Here is a 22,812-nt window from a genome sequence, read left to right on the forward strand (position 1 = left end):
ATTTTACAGTATTTTTAGGTGTACTTTTATTGTGAAAATAGCAGCGCTTAAAGAGCTTTTTTTATTATTTATATGAGCAAGCATCTGAACCTGAGCGTCATGAATTTTCCCACACAATTATGTGACAATCAAGCGACAGTTACACCCTTCACTATCATCACACCAAATCGAGTATTATATTGACTTGATATAACCCGCCCAAAAATGTACGTCCGTCATCCGCCTATGAACCTCTTATTATTTCTATACATACATATTTTATATTTTATTTTTTATAAATAAAATTGGAGTGTCTGTTTGTAATATTGAAAGAACCGGTTTTTACTAGATGCATTTGAATGTATATAGGGTACAGACACCAAAACAACCTTTTTTACAATTTTTGTCTGTATGTCTGTCTGTCTGTCTGTTTGTCCCGGCTAATCTCTGAAATGGCTGGAGCGATTTTGACGGGACTTTTTTTGGCAGATAGCTGATATAGTAAGGAATAACTTAGGCTACTTTTTAACCGACTTCCGAAAAGGAGGAGGATATATTTTACTTTTTTGTATTTGTTCTCGGACAACTACGCAATTTGTGGACCGATTTTCAAAATTTAACTAAAGTTCACGCGGACGAAGTCGTGCGCAACAGCTAGTTGAGTAATAAATTGACTCAAGTGTAACCGAATTGGAACGAGACGCACTTGGAAGCGACATTTTCGTGTGAATCACAAGTGGCTGCTCTTAAGCCTTCATTTAATTTGAAAAATTAAGTATTTCGTTGTGGTATTGTGGAAACCGTTCTTTCATACATTGCGTCAGATGAAAAGACACTCATTATGAACGCACTCAGATTTATTTAATGACCCTAACCCTAAAGTGTCAATTTTATAATTCATTTTTATACTTGAAAATAAGCCCCGAATTGTTTCATTTTCTAAAATTAGATACTACATTATATTTCCGAGGATTCGATCTGAGCAAAAGCACGATATCTTAAAATTTTCTCGATAGAAAAAAATCACAAAGATGCATCCAATTTTCACGAATTTTTCATTTATTGCCATAACCGTGCATTGAACCAAGTTAATATTTTAACACATTGTATAAAATTCTATCATTGAGAGATCGACCTAGCGGATTTTTAAAATGTTGTATATATTTATCGAGTTATATCTATATCGAGTGATATATATATCGAGAAAAAACTAATTTGGCGATGAATCTGCGTCGTCCTTTTTCACCTGGCATATGAAAGACGGGCGTGAGTGTGAAGAGAGAAGGACGATGTTTGATTTTTTGGGTAAGTCGCCCTCTTAAATAAAATTTAAGTAATCATTATAATATGCCTTTGAGTGCGACTGTCAAAGTTATGTATTCGTTTGTTATGTATTCGTTTGTTATGTATTCGTTTGTTACAACTTATAATAATTATTTTTAAGATAAGTATCAAAATAAGTAAGTACATAAACTAACGTAAAATAGTATTTCGGAGCAAAAAGTAAGGCACCTTGATATAAGCTTAAGTGCAAAGTTTTGTAGGACTCAAAATTACTCTTACATTTAATTTTTCATTAAAATTATAAGCGATTTCAGTTTAAATCTTATTCCGATAAACCAAATAATTCTATCAAACGATACGAACTTGGTAATCATCAATTTTCTCACTTATTATACAGAGTATAACAAAAGAAAGTGGTACTTAACTGATAATACATAAAATGGTATAACAAAGGATCTATCATCTAACTATATCTTTTTCCGACTAACCACGCATTATTGATTAATAATTATTGCGCTTTTTCTTTCCTTGTGAACTCCGAGCAAGAGACATGCGTGCGTTTGAACGCACGAATCGAACCCGCGTACGTGACAAAAACATGATAGATAAAAAAGGTCCCAACGTCCGTCGGTCGGTTTTACAAAACCATTTTGCCACAATACTAACTACTTGCCCAGTATGCGCCTTCCATCTAGCAGAGTGAACAGAACTTACTTCTGTCTAATCTGCATCTAATCAGCTATACTGTATACATGATACAGGGTGTAACAAAACCTTTGTTCACCTTTAAGGTGTGTAAGAACCACGGAGTTAAAACATAGATGAGAACCCTTGTATACAGTTCACAGTTTGTATGGACAAATTCATGACGCGGCTGGGGCGGTTGCCCATACAAATCACAAAAAAATTGCTCTTACAGCGCTACACTTTAACAGTGAAATCTATATTACGGTCGCTGTCAACTATCAAGCATTTGTTTATTTTTCCACAAAAACAATTTGGTGAGCTATGAATGCAGTCATGTTCATGTGCTGTCTCATCTAAAGAATATGACTGCATAACTCAATATGTTTAAATTTTTGTGGGATGGTACAAAAATGCTTAACAGTGTCAAATCTATATACATAAAACTCAAAGGTGACTGACTGATTGACATAGTGATCTATCAACGCACAGCCCAAACCACTGGACGGATCGGGCTGAAATTTGACATGCAGGTAGATGTTATAACGTAAGCATCCGCTAAGAAAGGATTTTGATAAATTCCAACCCCAAGGGGTTCAAATAGGGGATGAAAGCGAAGCCGCGGGCAAAAGCTCGTTATAAGATAAGCCCTCTAAATTATTATCACTTTGTTACATTTTGTATAGTACCAGTTGATATAACTATCACAGGAGAGCAGTAGATAGCACAGGCTGCTCCTCTTAAGCGCTATTCGTTAGGGACTCAAAAACACTCGCTTTTGAGGATTCCATTTCAACATTTAAGAGCCCTCGACGCGGTTATTCTTAATTTGAAATATTTTAAATAGTGTTACTTTTACTCTTGCTTTGGCATGGATAAAATTTGTGGAATAATTTTTACCTCAATGGTTCTAATATATCAGGTGTTGAGAAAATGCACAAGGTGGGTTCAAATTTGGGATGAAAGCACTCACAGAAAACCAGCTCAAGAGGGCGACTAATCCCAAAAATCGATTTATTCCATTCTAATACCAAAAACTAATACCACTGGTATTTGTTTCAACTCATATTTTTTTTCTATTCCGAACCGATACCACTTTTTAAATAATTTAATTTAATGTACGAACGAATACCAACAACTTGAATTTGGTACAGTCAGCGCAGTCAAACCTAATCAAAGTAAATTTGTTTTTCAATATTTTTATGTAATCGTAATATAATGCTTAAAACTTTCCAAATTCACTTCACTCCAATATTTTTACAAAGGTTAGCATAGGTAAGAGTAGTTTTAGTGAATCATCTTGCTATTTTTTTTACCTGCGAGAAAGGGTGAGTTTGCTCTATTGTTCCAAAATTCGAAACAACCAATCAGAGTCAAGTGTGACTGGAATGTTGTGCTTTGACTCGGAGAGAAATTTTATCTACATAAATTCCTCAGTACATTTCCGTGCGGTGGCGGTGGCGTATTGGTATCAGAGTGACAGTGATTTTTATTTATTAAGTGAGTATATTAATTTGTTCTTTTGTATAATTTACTTCTCTTTATTAAAATTAGTGTTATTTAAAATACCTATTATTTGATTTTTTTATCATAATCCAAGCAAATGTAAAAGTTACATACAATATATAATTTTTTTTAGATATGTCTGAGGAAGCTGATAATCAGCCCTCAACATCTTCGGGAAAAACAGGAAGCTTGACTTTCATAACAAGAAATGGTGGCTTGGTTTTAATGAGAGCTGGTTACCAGTACACAAAAAAAAGGGAAAATAAAAATGGATGGACCCATTGGAGATGTGTGAATGTTAAAGAGTGCAGTGGATCTTTACAGATAAAGGTATGTTACCAACTTCTTACATAGAGTTTAAATTGTGTATGGTGTACAGTTTTTCCAAAGAAACGGCTGCTTTTATAATTAATTTAGTCGGTGGTGTGGTACTTCACCAGAATTACAAGTATTAACGGCAACGGCCTTTGCCGCTTTTTCCCAGATTGCATGATAACAAATTCAACAAATTGTTCAAAAGACTAGGTAGTTCAAACTATTCCCTCCTTTACCTTTATACCTTCGGTAAGCGTTATATTATGAAAAAGACAGTTAGTGTTCCATCTTTCAATATGTATTTTTATCCGAAAACTATTTTGCTAAAGCTATTTTGTTGTCCTCACAGGATGGCAATATTTCCAATGAGAAAAATCATAGCTGCGAGCCCGATGAATTCAAAAATGTAATGGCAAAAAAGCTGGATGATTTAAGAGATAAAGTGATGAAGTCTGATTTCGCCCCAATACCAAACATATATAACAAATTCAAATCACAATTCTGCGCTACTGAATCAGATTTGGTGAGAAATATCCCATCGTTTGCAAACATCAAATCAAAATTGTATTATGCAAGAAACAACGCAGCTGGTGTAAAAAAAATTAAATGTAAATCAATTGATGAAGTAGAAGTTCCATTACAATTTAGAGATTTTTTGTTTTACGATTATAAAGATGAGTCTTCCAATACCCGAATAATAATCTTGGTCAGTCCAAATCAACTAGAGAAAATTCCGAGCATTAAATTTTTTGAAAGCGACGGAACATTCGATTGCACCCCTGAGCCTTTTGTGCAGTTATATACTATCCACGGAGATCTGGGAAGTGACGAAGATCACACTCGTATAGTTCCTCTTATTTATGTTTTACTTAACAAAAAAACAGAAGAAACATACAAAAAATTATTTGAAATTTTGAAACAAAACATTCCTGGGTGGGAACCCGTAAAATTTTTAACAGATTTTGAACTAGCCGCAATGAACGCCATTACAATTGTTTTTCCGTCAGTTGTGATTAAAGGATGCTACTTTCATTATTCCAAAAATGTATGGAAAAAAGCAAAACAGTTGGATCTGACAAAAGATGCTATCACCCAAAGACATGTAAGACTTTCAGCTTTACTGCCTTTACTTCCTCGTAAATTCATATCAGAAGGATGGTGCTACATAATGGAAGACTGTCCTGATACTGACGCCATTCAAACATTTAATGACTACATGGTGTCACAATGGCTAGAGAACGAGAGTTTTGTAGACATTTGGTGCGTTCATGGTGAACGCCATCGAACCACAAATGCCGTAGAATCTTGGCATAAGAAATTAAACTCGGCTGTGCCAAAGAATGCTAATTTATATCAGCTTCTGAACGTGCTGAAAGAGGACGCAGATTTACAAACAGTGGTTATTACTCAATATAAATCAAACGCACCCCCCGCAAAACGATGTGCACAGACAACTATTATGAAAAATTCGTGGATCACATACGTAACTGACCAACTCCTCAAAAACAAAATCTCCGTAGGTCACTGCTTAGAAAAATTAAGGGTTTAGCTACTAATTGTTGAAATATAAGAAATTATTTACACGTCATTTAGCTGATTATACTAATAGTTGATTTTCTGTGATATTTTATAATTCTTAGATTATAAGTGAATTATTCATATATGACGTTTTTGCAAAAAAAAAATTGCTGATTCATTGCTATATAGGTGAAGAATGACTGATTTGATTAAACAAAAAGTTGATTTTCTGTGATATTTTACAATTGTTAGATAAAAAGTGATTTATTTTTGTTAAAAATTTACCTGACATAGTTGTTATGAGATAGGTAGACGTGAATAATTACGTACCTGTCTAATAATAACTATGTCAGATAAATTTCAATATAAATTAAGAGTTAATTTTTTGAGATATTTTGTAATTTTTAGATTGTAAGTAAATTCTTCCTGTTTGATGTTTTTGCAAAAAAAATATTATACAGGTATAGAGAGGAACTAAAATTATATTAAAGTTGATTATTTAAGTGATATTTTATCATTGAACAAGACGTTTGCTAACAAAATTTGATTTTTTTGGAGTTATCTGTTTTTTTTTTCAATTAAAGGTCTTATATTTACATACAAAGCATTTTTACTGACTGTACCTTATATCTTTGAACTTGTTTTGGTATTAGTTTAAACAATGGTATCGGTTCGGAATAGAAAAAATATATGAGTTGAAACAAATACCAGTGGTATTAGTTTTTGGTATTAGAATGGAATAAATCCAAAAATCAAACATCGTCCTTCTCTCTTCACACTCACGCCCGTCTTTCATATTCGTGAAAAATAACGACGCGGATTCATCGCCAAATTAGTTTTATCTCAATAACTTGATAAATATACAACATTTTAAAAATCCGCTAGGTCGATCTCTCAATGATAGAATTTTATACAATGTGTTAAAATTTTAACTTAGTTCAATGCACGGTTATGGCAATAAATAAATAATTTGTGAAAATTAGATGCATCTTTGTGATTTTTTTCTATCGAGAAAATTTTAAGATATATCGTGCTCAGATCGAACTCTCGGAAATATAATGTAGTATCTAATTTTAGAAAATGAAGCAATTCGGGGCTTATTTTCAAGTATAAAAATGAATTATAAAATCGACACTTTAGGGTTAGTCGCCCCCTTAAAAAAATATTTAGATTATGTTTCTGAGTGAGTAAAAATTAAAGTAACCATGAAGCTTAGGTGAGGAAGCGGTGATTTATGGACTAGAGTTCATAAATAACTTGCAGAACTAGCACATAATTCGTATGTTGTTGTGAGTGTCCACGAGCGGCGGCTATCGCTCTCTGTCAGGTCATCCATCAGCTCGTTTTTTTGGTTCAATAAAAAAAAGGTATTGGCTATACGGACGAAACGTAATTACATATCCCGGAGGCCGGAACTTACAAAAAGCTGTTGCTGAACGAAAGTCGCGAGCAACATCTACTAAATAACTAGTAGACCCGACTATTCAAGGTCATGAAGACCATCATTCTTTCATTTCATTTCATTAATCTTTTTTTTGCATTGATGCCACTTGTAAAAAAACATGGCGACCTTCATGACTGATTATATATAACGCGTTACACGTATAATAATATTCTATCTTATATCTTTAAGCGAGCAATTCTTGTATATATATATATATATATATATATATATATATATATATATATATATATATATATATATATATATATATATATATATATATATATATATATATATATATATATATATATATATATATATATATATATATATATATATATATATAATTGGAATCTCGGAATCGGCTCCAACGATTTTCATGAAATTTAGTATATAGGGGGTTTCGGGGGCGATAAATCGATCTAGCTAGGAATCATTTTTAGAAAATGTCATTTTATTCGTGTTTTATCGAATACCGAGCTAAGCTCGGTCAAATAGCTAGTATTATATTATATAAATAAAAAAAAACCATATGTCCCTTGGTCACGACATCACGCGTGTTTCGGCTGGACCGATTTTGCTGAAATTTGGTATAGAGATACTTTGAGTCCCGGAAAAGGATACATTTTGTTCCAGAAAAATGTACGGTAACCGCACAATATACTTTTATGGTTTGCACGTAATCCATTCAATCGATGTATGGGAACAACTATTTAAAACTAAAGTCCACGCGGATGAAATCGCGGTCGTCAGCTAGTTTGCAATAAAATAATATTGTGACTATAAATTGAGATGTAAGCTATCCTATCTTGCAAGTTGCATCAAATTGCACTGTACACGATGTAAAAATCAAAATTTAAATCGGTTCAATAATAAGAACTCCATGGAGGACAAACATCGTGACACGTAATTTTTATATATAAAATAAACAAGAATCAAACCAAAAACCAATGATTAAAAACCATTTCAATGAAATTCGCGTTCCCCACAAAACAGTTTCACCCATTGACTCCAGACAAAGACTCTCCAACAATAAGGACTATTGAAAACGCGAAAGTCCTTCCAATATTTTAATTAATGACTTAAAAAATCGAATGAGAGAACGAAAAACTGGAAACATCATGCAATTCCCATTGGCAGCCTATTGGAGATACAATACTATAAAACTAACAGAAAAATCGTTCATACCACAAAAATGTATTGTGTATGTAATTTACTTATTTCATATCGAGAGGAGACAGAACAATCGTAGCAGCAATATTAAGATACCTAATAAATTAATTATTAAACCATTATTCCCTATACAAGAAGATAAAAGTTTTTATAAGTGTTCAACTCTTGAACTAAGTATGATATATTAATGGTCTGCGTATCACCGTACCGCTTTTGCGAAGAAACGTTAATTCTTAAAAAAATAAAATTCTTTTAATGGTAATAAAACATCAATATCAAGATAAAAGGGTCCGATCATACCCAAACACCCATAACCCAGTTTGGGTATGATCACACCCTTTTATCTTGACATTCCAGTTAAACTCTTTATTGTATCTGTTGCTGCATTATATGGGACCTGAGCATGGGACGATAGAGCAAGATAGGGACTTTCAAAGTATCCAAAGCCCATTACTTACCTTTCTTATACGAGCGGAAGGTGTCCCGGGGTGTGGTGTACTGTATGTCGTACACCAGCGTGGTGTCCGGCAGCACACTCCGCTCCTTGTTGATGCGGTACACCGCGTACTTGAACGCCAGCTCCGCGCTGCCGCCGCGAGCCTCCTCCGTGAATATCGCGCCTGGAAACAGATTACTTTCACATAAGGGGTTCTAATGTGGTGTTAGAAGTTCTACGACAGGTGTAGTCTAAGAGCGTTGCGTCAGCGTGGCGTCGACGCAGCGCTGCCGTTTGATGCATAGCCGGCCGCCACACGGGCGCTGCGTCATCGCAGCGTTATTACGAAGCAGTCTTAACGTCAACTTCCCCTCCCGCTTCGTCTCGGTGGCTGCTGTCCGTCACGTGTGCGTTGCGACGACGCAGCGCGCCTCCTGAACAACTGAACACCTTGGTTATTTATATGTAAAACAACGCAACAGCAGCGCTGCGTCGACGCAACGCTGACGCAACGCGCCGTGTGGACAGGCTCTTAGGGTCAATTCAGATCGCAACGCGAGGCGCATTTCTAAAATAGTATGAATTGACAGATTTGCATGTTGTCTCGAAGAATACACAAATTAAAAAATGCATCTACGCTTCACGTTGCTGTCTGAATTGACCTTTAGGGTCTATCGTGTGAAATAGGCTTATTATCGTGACACATGACAGCAGATACGATAGACCCTAACGCTACATAGCGGCACCTGGTGGCAAATAGAATTTCAAACGCCCTCATTACATGCATAAATAAAGTCTAAAGATGCAGAATCAGCAGATGCTACACTGCTACACTTGAAGACAGATTTAGCGTACATACCTTTTCACCTTATTTTCTTAACAATCCAAAAGCAGGTAAGGTAAGATATAGCGCAGAATTGCCGTCGACTGCTCAATTCGTATAAGTTGATAATAATAAATTGATTTAGCTTATACATGACAGGAATAAAAAGGAAGGAAACAAAATATGGAACAAGAAATTACATCAACGATCAAAGAGGTTGGAATATACGTCGTCATCTAATAATTAGGAAGTCGGCTATCCCGTATTATATTTCGTTCCCCACAAGTGCGGTTTGTATCTTTATTAAAATTAATAGACCTCGCCTTAGGCCTACCCCAGAATTACGCTTTAAAGACTCGGCTTCAATGGCAAACTCGGAGGCTAGATCTGACCGCTTTTTTCATCTATAAACGGAGTTCCGCATTCCACGAAGGATTAAGGTGATTGCACATTAGTAGGGAGTTATTGGGCATTCTGTCCAAATGAAATGACATGCTCACGACATGCACCTCTGTCCGCTCGCGCCCTCGCTCACTTTGGTGTGTCAGTGTGCCACTTTGTGCCACAGTGTGCAAACTATTCTCCGACGTTGGAATTTCATGGAGACTATGAATGTGGTCTTTTGCACTTTTCAACTTTCAACTCTATACCTAATATTGATGGACGAAACAACAAGTTTTATTACGGTGATAATGAAATGATCAAAATTCCTGAAGGGTCCTACGAGCTTCAAGATATTTGTGATTATTTGAAAACTAACATAAAAAATACACTGCTTAAACTAAGATGCAATAATAACACATTGAAAACAAATATATTTTGTTCTAAAGACGTTCATTTTAATAAAGATGATTCAATTGGCAACATACTAGGCTTTGGAATGGAAACAATAAAAGCTAATATAAGCACTGATTCACAGTATCCTGTCAGCATTCTATCAACAACTATCGTGAGGATTGAATGTGATGTAGTTAGTGGTTCATTTGTGAACGGAACAGGAAGCCATATTATTTACGAATTTGTACCTAATGTACCTTCTGGTTATCAAATAATAGAAATACCAAAAAATTTAATTTATTTTCCAGTCAATCAGACTTCTATTAGTTCCATCAATATACGACTGTTAGACGCTGATAACAAAAAAATAAATTTACGAGGTGAAGAGGTACAATTGTATTTACATTTTAGAAAAAAATGATAAATTTTCATAAAACCCGTGCCATATCAAATGTCAAAGTCAGTCCTAAAATATCTTCTCACAAAGACACACGACAGCAGTTAAAAAAGAAGCTTACTAAAAGCAATAAATAATACCTCAAGCTAATTGGTTTAATAAAATGAATATTTTAAACATATCTCAACAAACCTCATACGACAACAGCATCGAAAGTTTTGAGTATCATTCGTACAGACCGTATGTAACAAGTTTCAACAAGAATTATGAAATACGAATCCCCATCAATCAACAAGACCTATATGTGCTGCCTTCGCTCAGTAGTTTGTATATCGAAGGCAAAGTAATTGTTTACAACAGGACAACTAAAGAAAAGGTTTCAAATGTACATTTCGTTAATAATCCAGCGTTATTTCTATTTCAAGACATAAGATATGAATTAAATGGAGTAGAAATAGATAAAACAAAAAACGCAGGTGTAACTACGACCATAAAGTCTTATCTGTCCTTAAATGAAAACGAATTATCGACTGTTCGCGACAGCACGAAACGTTAAAAGGCTCAATCGACGTGAGAGTAGAAACCGAAACAGACCAAGAAATACCTGATCAGACAGCTGCATATTGTCAGATTTTAAACGACTGCATATTTAAGGAATAAGCCTTTGAATAATATCGTTAAGAAAATGTCGTGAATAGTAATATAATAATCGTTGACTTACAAGGATTTAAAAATAATAATAACGACTTTTTAGTAAAAGAATTATGTATAGCCACTCGACAGCATACACATACATTTTATGTTAAACCACCATACCCATTCTCAGCGCTAACCGATGATGAAAAAAATAATGTTCGGTGGTTAGAAAGAAATAGAGGGTTTCGATGGAGCGAAGGCTATATCGATTACAGTGAATTCAGAAGAATTATTAAACCTTACTTAAAAGACCGAAACATTATCGTAAAAGGTGAAGAGAAAGTGAAATGGGTGAAAGAACTGTGTGATCATAATAATATTGTAGATATAAGTTACAAAGACATTCCAAGATTTAACATTCTGTACGATCTGTATTGTAAGGAAGAATCGTATAACTGTTTTATTCATAAGAAGTATTGTGCATTAAAAAATGTATTATGTTTAAAAAAATGGTGTTTAGAAAATAATGTACACTTTCAATAAAAAATAACTTATATTTATTGCTTTTTATTTAAATAATTAAAGTTGAATGAAATAGAAATAAAACAAATATATTCACATCACACATACAATTTATTACGTACACATTAATTTACAAAACAAACCCTAACTTATATTATTTTCATACAAATTATATATCTTGCCATTTTATCGACTTATTCATTCTAAAGTCTATTGCGACCCTACAGCTAAAACAATACTTAATACCAAAGTAAACTAAAACCAACTCGTATAACTGAAATTACATATTTTTTTTGATATATTACTGACTAACTTCTCGGTTTGGTCCATTATTTCATCACCGTTTTCATTCACAACATATTGTGCGGATAAAAAAAAATTATCATCGTCTATACTGTCACAATGTTGCTGGGATCCATCTAAATCAAACACTGAGATCTTTATCAGACGGAAACCTTTTTTGGGAACGCTGTTTACCACAAACGAATGAACTGGGATATTATGTAGTTTACTTAGTGCACTTTTAGAAACACATTTTTTTCTTAATTTTGCTGGACGACGTTCCCGAATCTTAGCGTTCGGCTTTTGCTTAACTTTCATTTTTAAAAACTCTTCAGTAAATCCTTCCAAAGGATCTTGAGCATGCTGGAAAGTATCCCCATATTCATGTCGGTAGACATTGTCTTCGGACGTAGCAGTCAAATCTTCTACGCGTTCCATTATCTGTAAAAAAAAGAAAATATTTAACACCATATCAGCAATTTTTGGAATTAACGATTATTATTATGTATTTCAATGACTTATATCAATAATAAATCAACTTGCCGTTGTGTAGTCAGGTCCAAGACTCTATTACCAAAAAATACGTAAATTATGTACACGTGAGTAACTATAATATAAGTTAAGGTTTGTTTTGTAAATAATGTAATATAATAAAAAAATAATGTAATATAATATGAATATCTTACCTTATTCATAAAACACTATTATACTTTTACGTGTGTTGTTTGATGGAAAAAAAAATATTTATTTTTTTAATTTTTTCAGATGCTTGAAAATTAGAGAAGTTCCTCAAAAATCACAGCGGAACGCAGAAAAAGGATTAGACCAGGCATTATTTAATTGTAAGTAAATTTGAATCTAAATGTATCTAGTTTATTGAATGAGGTTTATGTAGTAGATACATATTAGAGGTAATTATTTAATCAGAATAATTATTAGTAACCGATAGTTTTTTTAATAACAACAAATTTAAATATAAAAATTCATAATATATTTCCTGTAAAACTGTTATTGCATAATATAGCGTTAATATTTTCGAGATTATTTGAATGCCAATAAGTCAAAGAAACATAATTAATCCATAATTTTTAGATGAAACATTACTCAAACATCATCATCGTATCATCGTACAATCGTCGTCGTAGTTTTAAAGTACTCGTGACTCTAAATGGTGATTATATGTAAGTGTGGATGTACATAACATTCGGTTTTCTTTTTTCAGATCGGATGATCAATGACAAAGAATTCTACATGACACAAACGAAGACATTATTTTGTTTATTTGTATAAGCATTTATATTATTTCATAAAAAACTGGTGTTTATTTATTGATAAGATCCTAAATTCCTATCCCCTGAAATGTAAGCTTAAACATACTAAACATCATAGTGTGTTAGTATATTTAAGCCGAGGTATGTTTTTTGGTAAAAAAGTAGGTGATCTTACCATGGGCCGTAACCGATCACGAGTTAGGAGTATGATCGGTACGTGATCTTACCCACGGTAAGTGGCACTCTGACACACCGAAGTTAGCGAGGGCGCAAGCGAACAGAGGTGCACGTCATGAGCATGTCATTTCATTTACCATCAGTTGATGCATAAATGAAAGTGGCACACTGACACACCAAAGTGAGCGAGGGCGCGAGCGAACAGAGGTGTATGTCATGAGCATGTCATTTCATTTACCATCAGTTGATGCATAAACGAAAGTGGCACACTGACACACCAAAGTGAGCGATGGCGCGAGCGGACAAAGGTGCATTTCGTGAGCATGTCATTTCATTTACAATCAGTTGATGCATAAACGAACAGGAGTTATTGGGCATTCTGTCCCACCTCCACCAAAGTGAGCGAGCGCGCGAGCGAACGGAGGTGGGACAGAATGCCCAATAACTCCCTACTCACATTTATCAGCACGCACGCGCCAAACGCTCCGCATTTTAGAATTCGTTGTATGAAATGATGTGAAACCTCGCACACGGTGCGGACGAACCACACCGTACGCGCCTCATTTTAATAATAATAATAATAATAATTTTGTGTGGTGCGTTCAACGCGTACAGCGCATACGGTGCTGACAATGTGCGATCAGGTTTAGAAGAGACTCCCACCGTGGATATGCAGGACTCTCTGCGTCCGAAGAGGTGGTAGTACGCAGACCTACCCACTTTAAAGTCCGCTAGCGGTATACTGTATACACCATCAGCACCGAACTTGCCGAAGCCAAGGAGACGAAACCAGGGCCCTAATTCACAATGCGTAATTCGACTCGGATTCGGAAACTTCATAGCGCGACATCCAATAAACGCTCGCCGCGCTAGGCATTGACCAATGACCGCACGGTAAAGATTCCGAATGTGTGTAGAACGGAAATCGTGAATCACCCTGCAGTCCCACTAAGAAAATGTCCCTGAATACGCCGACAAGCAACTGGTATACTTCATAAGGGCTTACCAATCTTAATGACAGGGGAGAGTGCGGCCACAGCGTTCAGCGTCACCACGAGCCAGCGCCACTCCGTCCACATGGTGGAGCATCACACCCGCACCCCTCGCACCCCTTCACACCCCTCACAGCCCTGCCAACGCGACCTGCGCAAACAGATTCCTAGGTCATTCATCCTACTAATATTATAAATTCCAAAGTGTGTATATTTGTCATTTACCTCAAATTGCGCTTAGAGCGCCTTCACATTACGTCGCAAGCAGTGCGGCAGCAGCGCTGCAGCCTTAAACGGCTGAACTGATTAGACTTTGGTAATAGACACGGGAAAGGACATAGGATTTTTAGTACGGATAAGGCATCATCTAGTAATTACAATAATATATATTCTATAATAATTAGTAATATTATAAGTACCTTTCAATTATTTTTTTACATATTACTATATATAATCAAAAAGGAGGAGTGGATATTTTTTTAGTCCAGAGTTTTTTCTGCGTGGACATAGAAATAGTTAAAAAAAAAACATTTTTTTAAACTTAAATATGAAAACAAAAAAAATGCTATTGTCCTCAGTCCACACTGTGCCTTTTTGTTCATCAAGGGCATGCGTCATAGCGCAGTCAACAGCGAACGTGAGGCATGCCCGCGACGCTATGACACTTTTCTTTCCAACGCGGGTGGACTTTGACGCATTCAATTATTATTGAATGTGCCAAACGAAAGTTGAATAAAAAGATGACGAAAATAATTGAAGATGAAATTGCATAGTTTGGATATAGCTAAGTAATTCTTTATTGCAAGGCAACAACGATTGACGTTTCAAATTAGTAGCATTACAGTTTTCCATAATATAATTACGTTTAAATCAAACTAAAGCGCACCCTACATGTACTAGGTAAGTACCAGATGATCTGGATCTAGTGACTTTGTAATTAATAACTTAGACGCGTAGTATTAGCATTTATAGTGCTGGATTTACATACTACAATAGAGTCAAGGTTTACACTATAATGCGCTTACAAGCACGTAGAGATTTCTAAAACAAAAATGTCTATTCGTACTGTTATGTTTGCGAGAATAATTCGTATGCAGACAGGGTGTAACAAAACTATGAGATAATACTTTGGGCGGTTCATGTGACCCTTTACCCTTATAATAAAGAGTTCATTGTGAAAGTATCCGTACTGAGAGAGTCTCGGATTCTCAGACTTTCTCGGTGTTAAAAAAAGAACAACTACTTAAAATTATTTTTTATTTTTTTTATTTTTAAATCGGTTAAAAATTACGGTCGTATGAATAAAAACTTAGCGAAGGTTTACAACAGCTTTATAAGCCTGTTGTAAAATTTAATATGAATAAAGGTTCTTTAACAGTGCTCTAACACCTTTTTAAGGTGACAGCTGTCAAAAAATAGCGCGCCTGTTTTAAACCTATTTTAAGAACATTTTAAGCATAATCGATATGAATAAACGTTTGCTAACAGTTGTTTAGGCGCGAAACGTCAAATAGGAGTTCGCAAACTTTAGTGAAGCCTCGGACCTACTTTAATAGGACGCAATATCGAGTATTATCGCGATTTCTGACATTATTGCAATTTCAAGAATCAGTAAGGGTTTCTACAGACGGACCGCATTTCAACTGCAATCCAACCGCAAATTGCAGTTCAAGTGCAGTTTAAATCCAGTTGACACGATTACGGGTCTACACAGACGGATCGCGTTTCAACTGCAATCCAACCGCAAATTGCAGTTCAAGTGCAGTTTGAATGCAGTTGACACGATTGCAATTCGACTGCAATAGAACTGCAAATCATACAGTTTACACGACTGCACGCCAACTGCAACTGAACTGCAATCCGACTGCGCGTTTAGTTTGCAGTTCTATTGCAGTCGTATTGCAGTCGTGTCAACTGCATTCAAACTGCACTTGAACTGCAATTTGCGGTTGGATTGCAGTTGAAATGCGGTCCATCTGTGTAGACCTTACAATAGAACTGCAAACCAAACGCGCAGTCGGATTGCAGTTCAGTTGCAGACTTGCAGTTGGCGTGCAGTCGTGTGAACTGCATACTGACTGCATCTAAACTGCACCATCCTACCCGCCCGCACGGTCCGCTCTCCAGCAGTGCAGTTTGGATGCAGTCGGTATGCAGTTCACACGACTGCACGCCAACTGCAAATGAACTGCAATCCAACTGCGCGTTTGGTTTGCAGTTCTATTGCAGTCGTGTCAACTGCATTCAAACTGCACTTGAACTGCAATTTGCGGTTGGATTGCAGTTGAAATGCGGTCCGTCTGTATAGACCCTTAGATACATTGTGTCAAATGCACTAATTGTAGGCCTCAAAAGTAAAACAGAATAAAATAGTATTTTTAGTTATCTTCTCCTTCTTTTCATTATTCTTCTTCTTCTTTTATTATGGCGGCCTTAGTGAGTTGCCAATGTCAAAGTCTACTTTGCTCTATGATTTATAAAATCCATAAAGTACATTTATTTTTTCTTTACTCTTTATTTTTGACACATTGAATACAATTTTTAATCTGTGGAATACAATAAATTGACACACTGCCAACATTACCAAAAAAAATTCTTATAAAACGTCATCTAAAGGTATTTTACTTAGCGAAGGCTTAGCAAGCGTTTATTCATATGGAGTGTTATAAGACGGTTTTTAACTTTAGTGAACATTTTAGTTAGAAAGCTGTTAAAACGTTCACTAAGATTTTTTTATTCATACCACCGTAACACTTTTAGAACGTCTTAGATATGAGGCCTACCATCGTGCACCGGTTCTCGAACTAACGTAAGTAATTTAAAAATCCAAGGTCTAGGTTATTATTTCTCACCCAAAACCCGCTAATAATGTCTTGCTACTACTTGCAGTCATTGCCGAAAAACTCATTTTTAAATAATTACACAGGAGCGTCGTATTTATACGTGAGAGAGCCATGCTTCGACACGAATGGGCCAGCTCGACCGGAGAAATACCACGCTCTCACAGAAAGCCGGCGTGTAACAGCGCTTGCGCTGTGTTTCGCCGAGTGAGTGAGTTTACCGGAGGACCAATCCTCTACCCTATTCCCTTCCCTACCCTCACCTATTCCCTTCCCTTCCCTTTCCATCCCTACCGTCCCCTATTACCCTATTCCCTCTTAAAAGGCCGGCAACGCACCTGCAGCTCTTCTGATGCTGCGAGAGTCCATGGGTGACGGAAGTTGCTTTCCATCAGGTGACCCGTTTGCTCGTTTATAGAGAATATAAGATAAATAATATTTTGTATCAGTAACTTCTGAAGTTCTTGAAATTCAAAGCCAAATCTCTATCAATATTATTTTCTACTCGCGTTGCCAACTCGACGAGTCAATATTCAAAACAAAAACAACAAACATTTATTGTAGGTACAATATTGAATATTATAAAAATAAACAGAATTGTAAAGGAGAAAGTTTGGGTATGAAACTGAATAGCTAGGAAACCTTTTGTTGTTCCCTTTCAAGCTTGCTGATATAAATAGTTTTGTTTTATTAACCATAATTTTACACAGCTTGAATTCACGTAAATTAACATAAAAGTTGATATGAAATGAAAAGGATGACATAAAAAGAAATATATTTAATAAGATAAAATAAATGCATTTATTTTAATAATAATTAATTTACACCATGTATAGAGTCTTTAATTTTCCAGAAAAAGTGCCGGATCCCAGCTACAGAATTCCCAAGACAATAAACTGAAATTATGTTCCTGTTATAACGGTTGTGGTCACAATGTTCACTAGAAGAGTCACGCTAAAAAACTTTCGGTAAACCTTCTCGGCTGTAATCGTGAAAAGGGTCGGGAAAAGCGAGTAAACTACAATTTTGTGTTACAAAAAACAATGCACAGTAAAGTGAAATTACAGTTTCCTGTAATGGTATTAAAACCCCCGCCACACGAAAATAAAAAACCGGCCAAGGGCGAGTCTTAAAACGAAATTGTGATGTCAGTAAAGTCGCGCCTCGAAAATTCAGTTTCATTGTTTAAACCTTAAGGTTAAATGCCGTTTTCTAATTTAAATCGTGATTTTTTTTCAATTATTCGCCAAACCAACATGGGTCAAAGTGAATACCACAATATGATGGGCAACCACAACTTCCGTTATTGTACGGGAACCGTAAATTTTTTTACGGGATGAAAACTACCCCATGTCCTTTTCGGGATTCAACTTATTATCTCCTAACCAATATATAATATTATATAATAATTTCATTCAAATTGTTAATAGAATCAGGCGTTACTTTGCGGAAATCCATAGCTTAAAACTTAGTTTGTTATTATTTTTAGCAATATTCCGCGAAATAAACCTCAACCTTTAAGTAAATGAGTGAGTGCACGCATAGGCATGCGTACAGCACCTCCCTCCTCACACACTGCCTATGCGTACACTCGCATGCAAGAACCTGCAAACACCACCACCACACAAGCAATAATGTTGGCAAATCCGTGCAAGTCCCTCACCATCATGCAGGTTGAAAACCTCGACGCGCGTTTCGCCCCAACACCGGAGCATCCTCAGGATGTGAACTCTACGAACAACGTCCGCCAAGTCTTGACACAAACAAACTAAATTTTAATTTTATTCAAATTTGGTTAAGCGGTCTCAGCGTGAACATTGAAAAGGTAAGGACGAATTTGTAATATTAGTATGGACAACGTTCTTGACAAATGTAACCCTCTATATTCTGAAGTTGGTTTAAAATGTCGACAGAATCAGAAACATTTAATACCAATCGGTTTAAACAACCATGATAGTTCCAATCGTTAGAAAGTTATGGATGTGCTGAGTACGGGCGTTAATTCTGTTATCACTGATTTAAAGGAAATATATTTTTCTCGCAACGTTTGCCGTTTTGTTTGTCGTCGCTAATTTACTTTGAACATTGCAGTTACCGACTGCAAAAGAAGGGTTACATTAGTGCTAATGTTTTTTGGATTTTCACAAAAACATTGCAAAAGGGATTAACATTATTTTAGTGCTATTATTTTTTGGTTTTTAGAAAGACTAAAAGATATTAAATTTTAAAATGTTCTTTTCATCGTAACGCCTAAATTAAAGATTCGATTTGTTAATTAAGTTTAGTAAATTCGTGACAATTTTTAACGAAACAAAAATCATTTTCGCAGTCGAACTCTTTTGATTACTTTTATAGGTCTACCAGAATCTGATGGCAAAAAGAGAGAAAATATATTGACTCTAGCAATACCGGGATAATTGGAATAAAACATTTTGATCTTTTTTTTATAGCGGCTGATTCTGTGTGTTAAACATGCAAATATAAAAGTTTATCCAATGATCAAGAATAGTTTTTGAAAATCTGCCATCGCCATCGGATTCTGGTAGGCCCATACTTTTGATTACTTTTATCAGCTTTTACACGGAGCCATCCAGTTATTACATTATCCTACAGAAATATTGTGCTTTTTCGGATAAGTTCGTCGTTCAGTAGTATTCACAAAAGTTATAAGCACACACACATTCCCCTTTATATGTATATTTCTCACAAACTACTCTACATGTACCATTTAAAAATGTATAGTGGTGTGCAGGCGCTAATGTGACGGAGGCGTAATTACTTGGCACGGGGCGTGACGCCTTTGTCGCTGACAGCCTTTGCACTACTCATGAAATTCATGGGACCACACATATTTCCAGGATTTCGAAGTAATACAGCATGTAACAGAACAAAGTGATAATATTTTATGGTGTGCACTGTGTATGTGTCTCTTAGGGCCTGTATTCACTTTGATTAGTACGAGTGCAGGTGATTAGTGCAGGTAATTAGTAATTAGAAGAAAATAAGGAACACACTTGCTTTCTCCTGATTATTCATCACCTGCACTTGCACTAATCAAAGTGAATACAGGCCCATAGAGTTAACTGTCAAAGTAGCAGCGCTAAAAGAGCAATTTTTCGTGATATGTCGGCGCCGCAGCGTCATGAATTTGCCGATAATATTATAAAAGTTAAAAAAAAAACACTCTATTAGCGCTGCTGCTTGCTACTTCCATAGTGTACTCTATACTGGGGACTCATATACACTAAAGTATTGGAACGAAGTTCCTCATGGCGCGTTCGGCGTAAAGGAGGCTAGACAGAACGATATTTGACCTAGACACTTTTTTATTAGTACCTGCATAGTAGGGGCAGAGGGCGTTGATAGTATTCCTGTGCGTCAACTAGATGGCATTTTTGAGAATAAACAACGACGCGTTGTTAGTATTCCTGGACGTCAATAGGTGTCGTTTTTTTTTTTTTTGAGTGTATAATATGTATCTATTATGTATACAGGTTTTTGAACATTATAAATAACTTCGTTTCATTCGCGTTCCCTTGACACCTCTCAAGTTTTTTATCACTTAATTTTGTTACAGCCTGTATATAATTATGTAGTACAAAATGAAGCCAGCAACTTCGTTGCACTGAAAATCGTATCTGGAACAAAAACTATCTTATGTCGTTTGTTTCTCAGTGTCTCCGTGCCAAATTGCATAATATTATGAATTGATTAATATTTACCATGTATTTACATTAAAATACTAGACTTCAGATCACAATCCATAATCTATGCACGTGTCTTTGGTTACCCAATGGTAGTACTAAAGAACGTTAAGTAAGTAACTAACACGCCAAGTTCTAATCTTCCGTTCTAGGACAAACCAATACAGAAGTTTACAACGATCGGCCTACCGACCTACATAGGGCGATCTTACACATATTAATGTCGGTATTTCCTTGCAATATCGCTTTTAACAGAACTAGGTAAAACAAACAGCTAGTCTTTTGCACGGAACATTTTCAATTTGAAAGTTTTTAAGCCAGAAATAATTTGAAACCGACACGCGAGTTAAAAAGTGCTTTGTGCGCGCACCTTTGTTGTTGCGGTGTCGAAATCAAGGGTTCCTTCAAACTGAGGGTTTTAAGGACGAGAGCTGCTTGGCGATGACAGCTTTATGTCGCTGTCAAGTGCGCAATAGTTTTTTGATGTAAGCTAAAAATAAAAAAACTTACATGGTTTATGACTTATGCTAAAATATTATGTTGCAATGAATAGTAGCAATTAATTTTTGCCAACAATTATTGTAGAAATATACTAAGAGCCCCCGCAGACTGCAGACTTCGGCCGATAGTTTAATCGAAAGCTTAATCAGTATACAGTACGAAGATGTATGAAAGTGCGCACACTAAACGATTTGTATCGGCCGATAATAACGTACTGAAACCCCAATTTGGTCAAACCAAGTATATATTAAGTCTATGGGTCAAACTATCGGCCGACTAAAAGTCTGTTGTGTGCTCCCGCACACAACAGACTTGGTTGGTTAGGTAATAATATTTTAGCTCTCAGTTACTAAAATATTATTACCTAACCAACTATTCGAATTTCGAATTTATCGACTGAGGAATTTTTTTTAAGTTTTTGTGCGAACAAGCAAGGAGGAGTCGAGAGTGTGATGCCAAAGTCATTAGGATTTTTTCGTATAAAAACATGCGATAGCCATTTTATTCATTCAGAATTATTATATCATTATTGAGTTTTAATGACTAACTTGCAGCGGAAACATTTTAAACAATACTTTTTATACTTACTCAAAATATTGTTGCTTAAAAAATCAAACAAAATGATATCAAGAAATATGTACTTACTTACTTAATAATATTTTATTGCATATTAATAACTATTATCTTATATATAAAATTCTCGTGTCACAATGTTAGTCACCGTACTCCTCCGAAACGGCTTTACTGATTTTTTACCAAATTTTATATGCATATTCAGTAGGTCTGAGAATCGGCTACTGAGTACTTTTTATATTGATAAGTGCATATTTTGTTGAATAAATAATAGTAAATTATTACAACTCGAGACTGACGGTGACCATTGTTGGTGCGACGGGATAGCGATGGACGTCGCCATGGTGACATACTTATTTAGTCACTTCAATAAAATAATATGGGCGAAATATAACTTTATAATATAGCAAAACAACATTTGCCTGGACAGCTAGTTATAAGTACTTATATAAAACTATTTATTATTCTCATAATAATTATAACTACTATATTTTTATACTATTTAGTATTTTCATTAAATGATAATGCCGAGTTTTTAATAAACATTTACCGACAATTTATTTGTGTTTAAATCTTCTAATTTATTATAGACGACGCTCGACAAATATTTTCTTCGAATTGTCTTTTATTATGGTGTGTAACATCTACGAAAGTCGAGTTAATGAGATTTTTCCAAAATGAATTATCGTCCGAAACATTTTCCCTGGGATTATTAACAACGATAAAATTGCGACGGAGATATAAGAATTTTTGTTTTGCTTATTATTTTTCTTAATTTAACAACATTAACAAACCGTTTTAATCATAATATTAATAACGAGCTTTTGTCCGCGGCTTCGCTCGCGTTATGAAGTATTATTATATACAAATTTTCATCCCCTATTTTAACCCCTTGGGGGTAGAATTGATTAAAATCCTTTCTTAGCGGATGCCTACGTCATAATATCTACCTGCATGCCAAATTTCAGCCCGATCGGT

At 35.3% G+C, this 22,812-nt stretch overlaps 1 protein-coding gene across 1 annotated transcript in view; it reads right to left on the reverse strand.

Annotated features, from left to right (window-relative positions):
• LOC121740234 (glutamate receptor ionotropic, kainate 2-like) overlaps positions 1-22,812 on the reverse strand; it is a 68,191-nt gene that overhangs the window by 25,876 nt on the left and 19,503 nt on the right. The window contains exons 2-3 of the mRNA XM_042132871.1: positions 14,231-14,367; positions 8,362-8,523 (exon numbers count right to left, since the gene is read on the reverse strand). Coding sequence (XP_041988805.1) covers positions 8,362-8,523; positions 14,231-14,303 — 235 coding nt within the window. The 5' untranslated portion in view covers positions 14,304-14,367. The remainder of the gene's footprint in view (positions 1-8,361; positions 8,524-14,230; positions 14,368-22,812) is intronic.

This window comes from Aricia agestis, chromosome 3 (genome assembly GCF_905147365.1).
Source record: "Aricia agestis chromosome 3, ilAriAges1.1, whole genome shotgun sequence".
NCBI classification, from domain to species: Eukaryota; Metazoa; Arthropoda; class Insecta; order Lepidoptera; family Lycaenidae; genus Aricia; species Aricia agestis.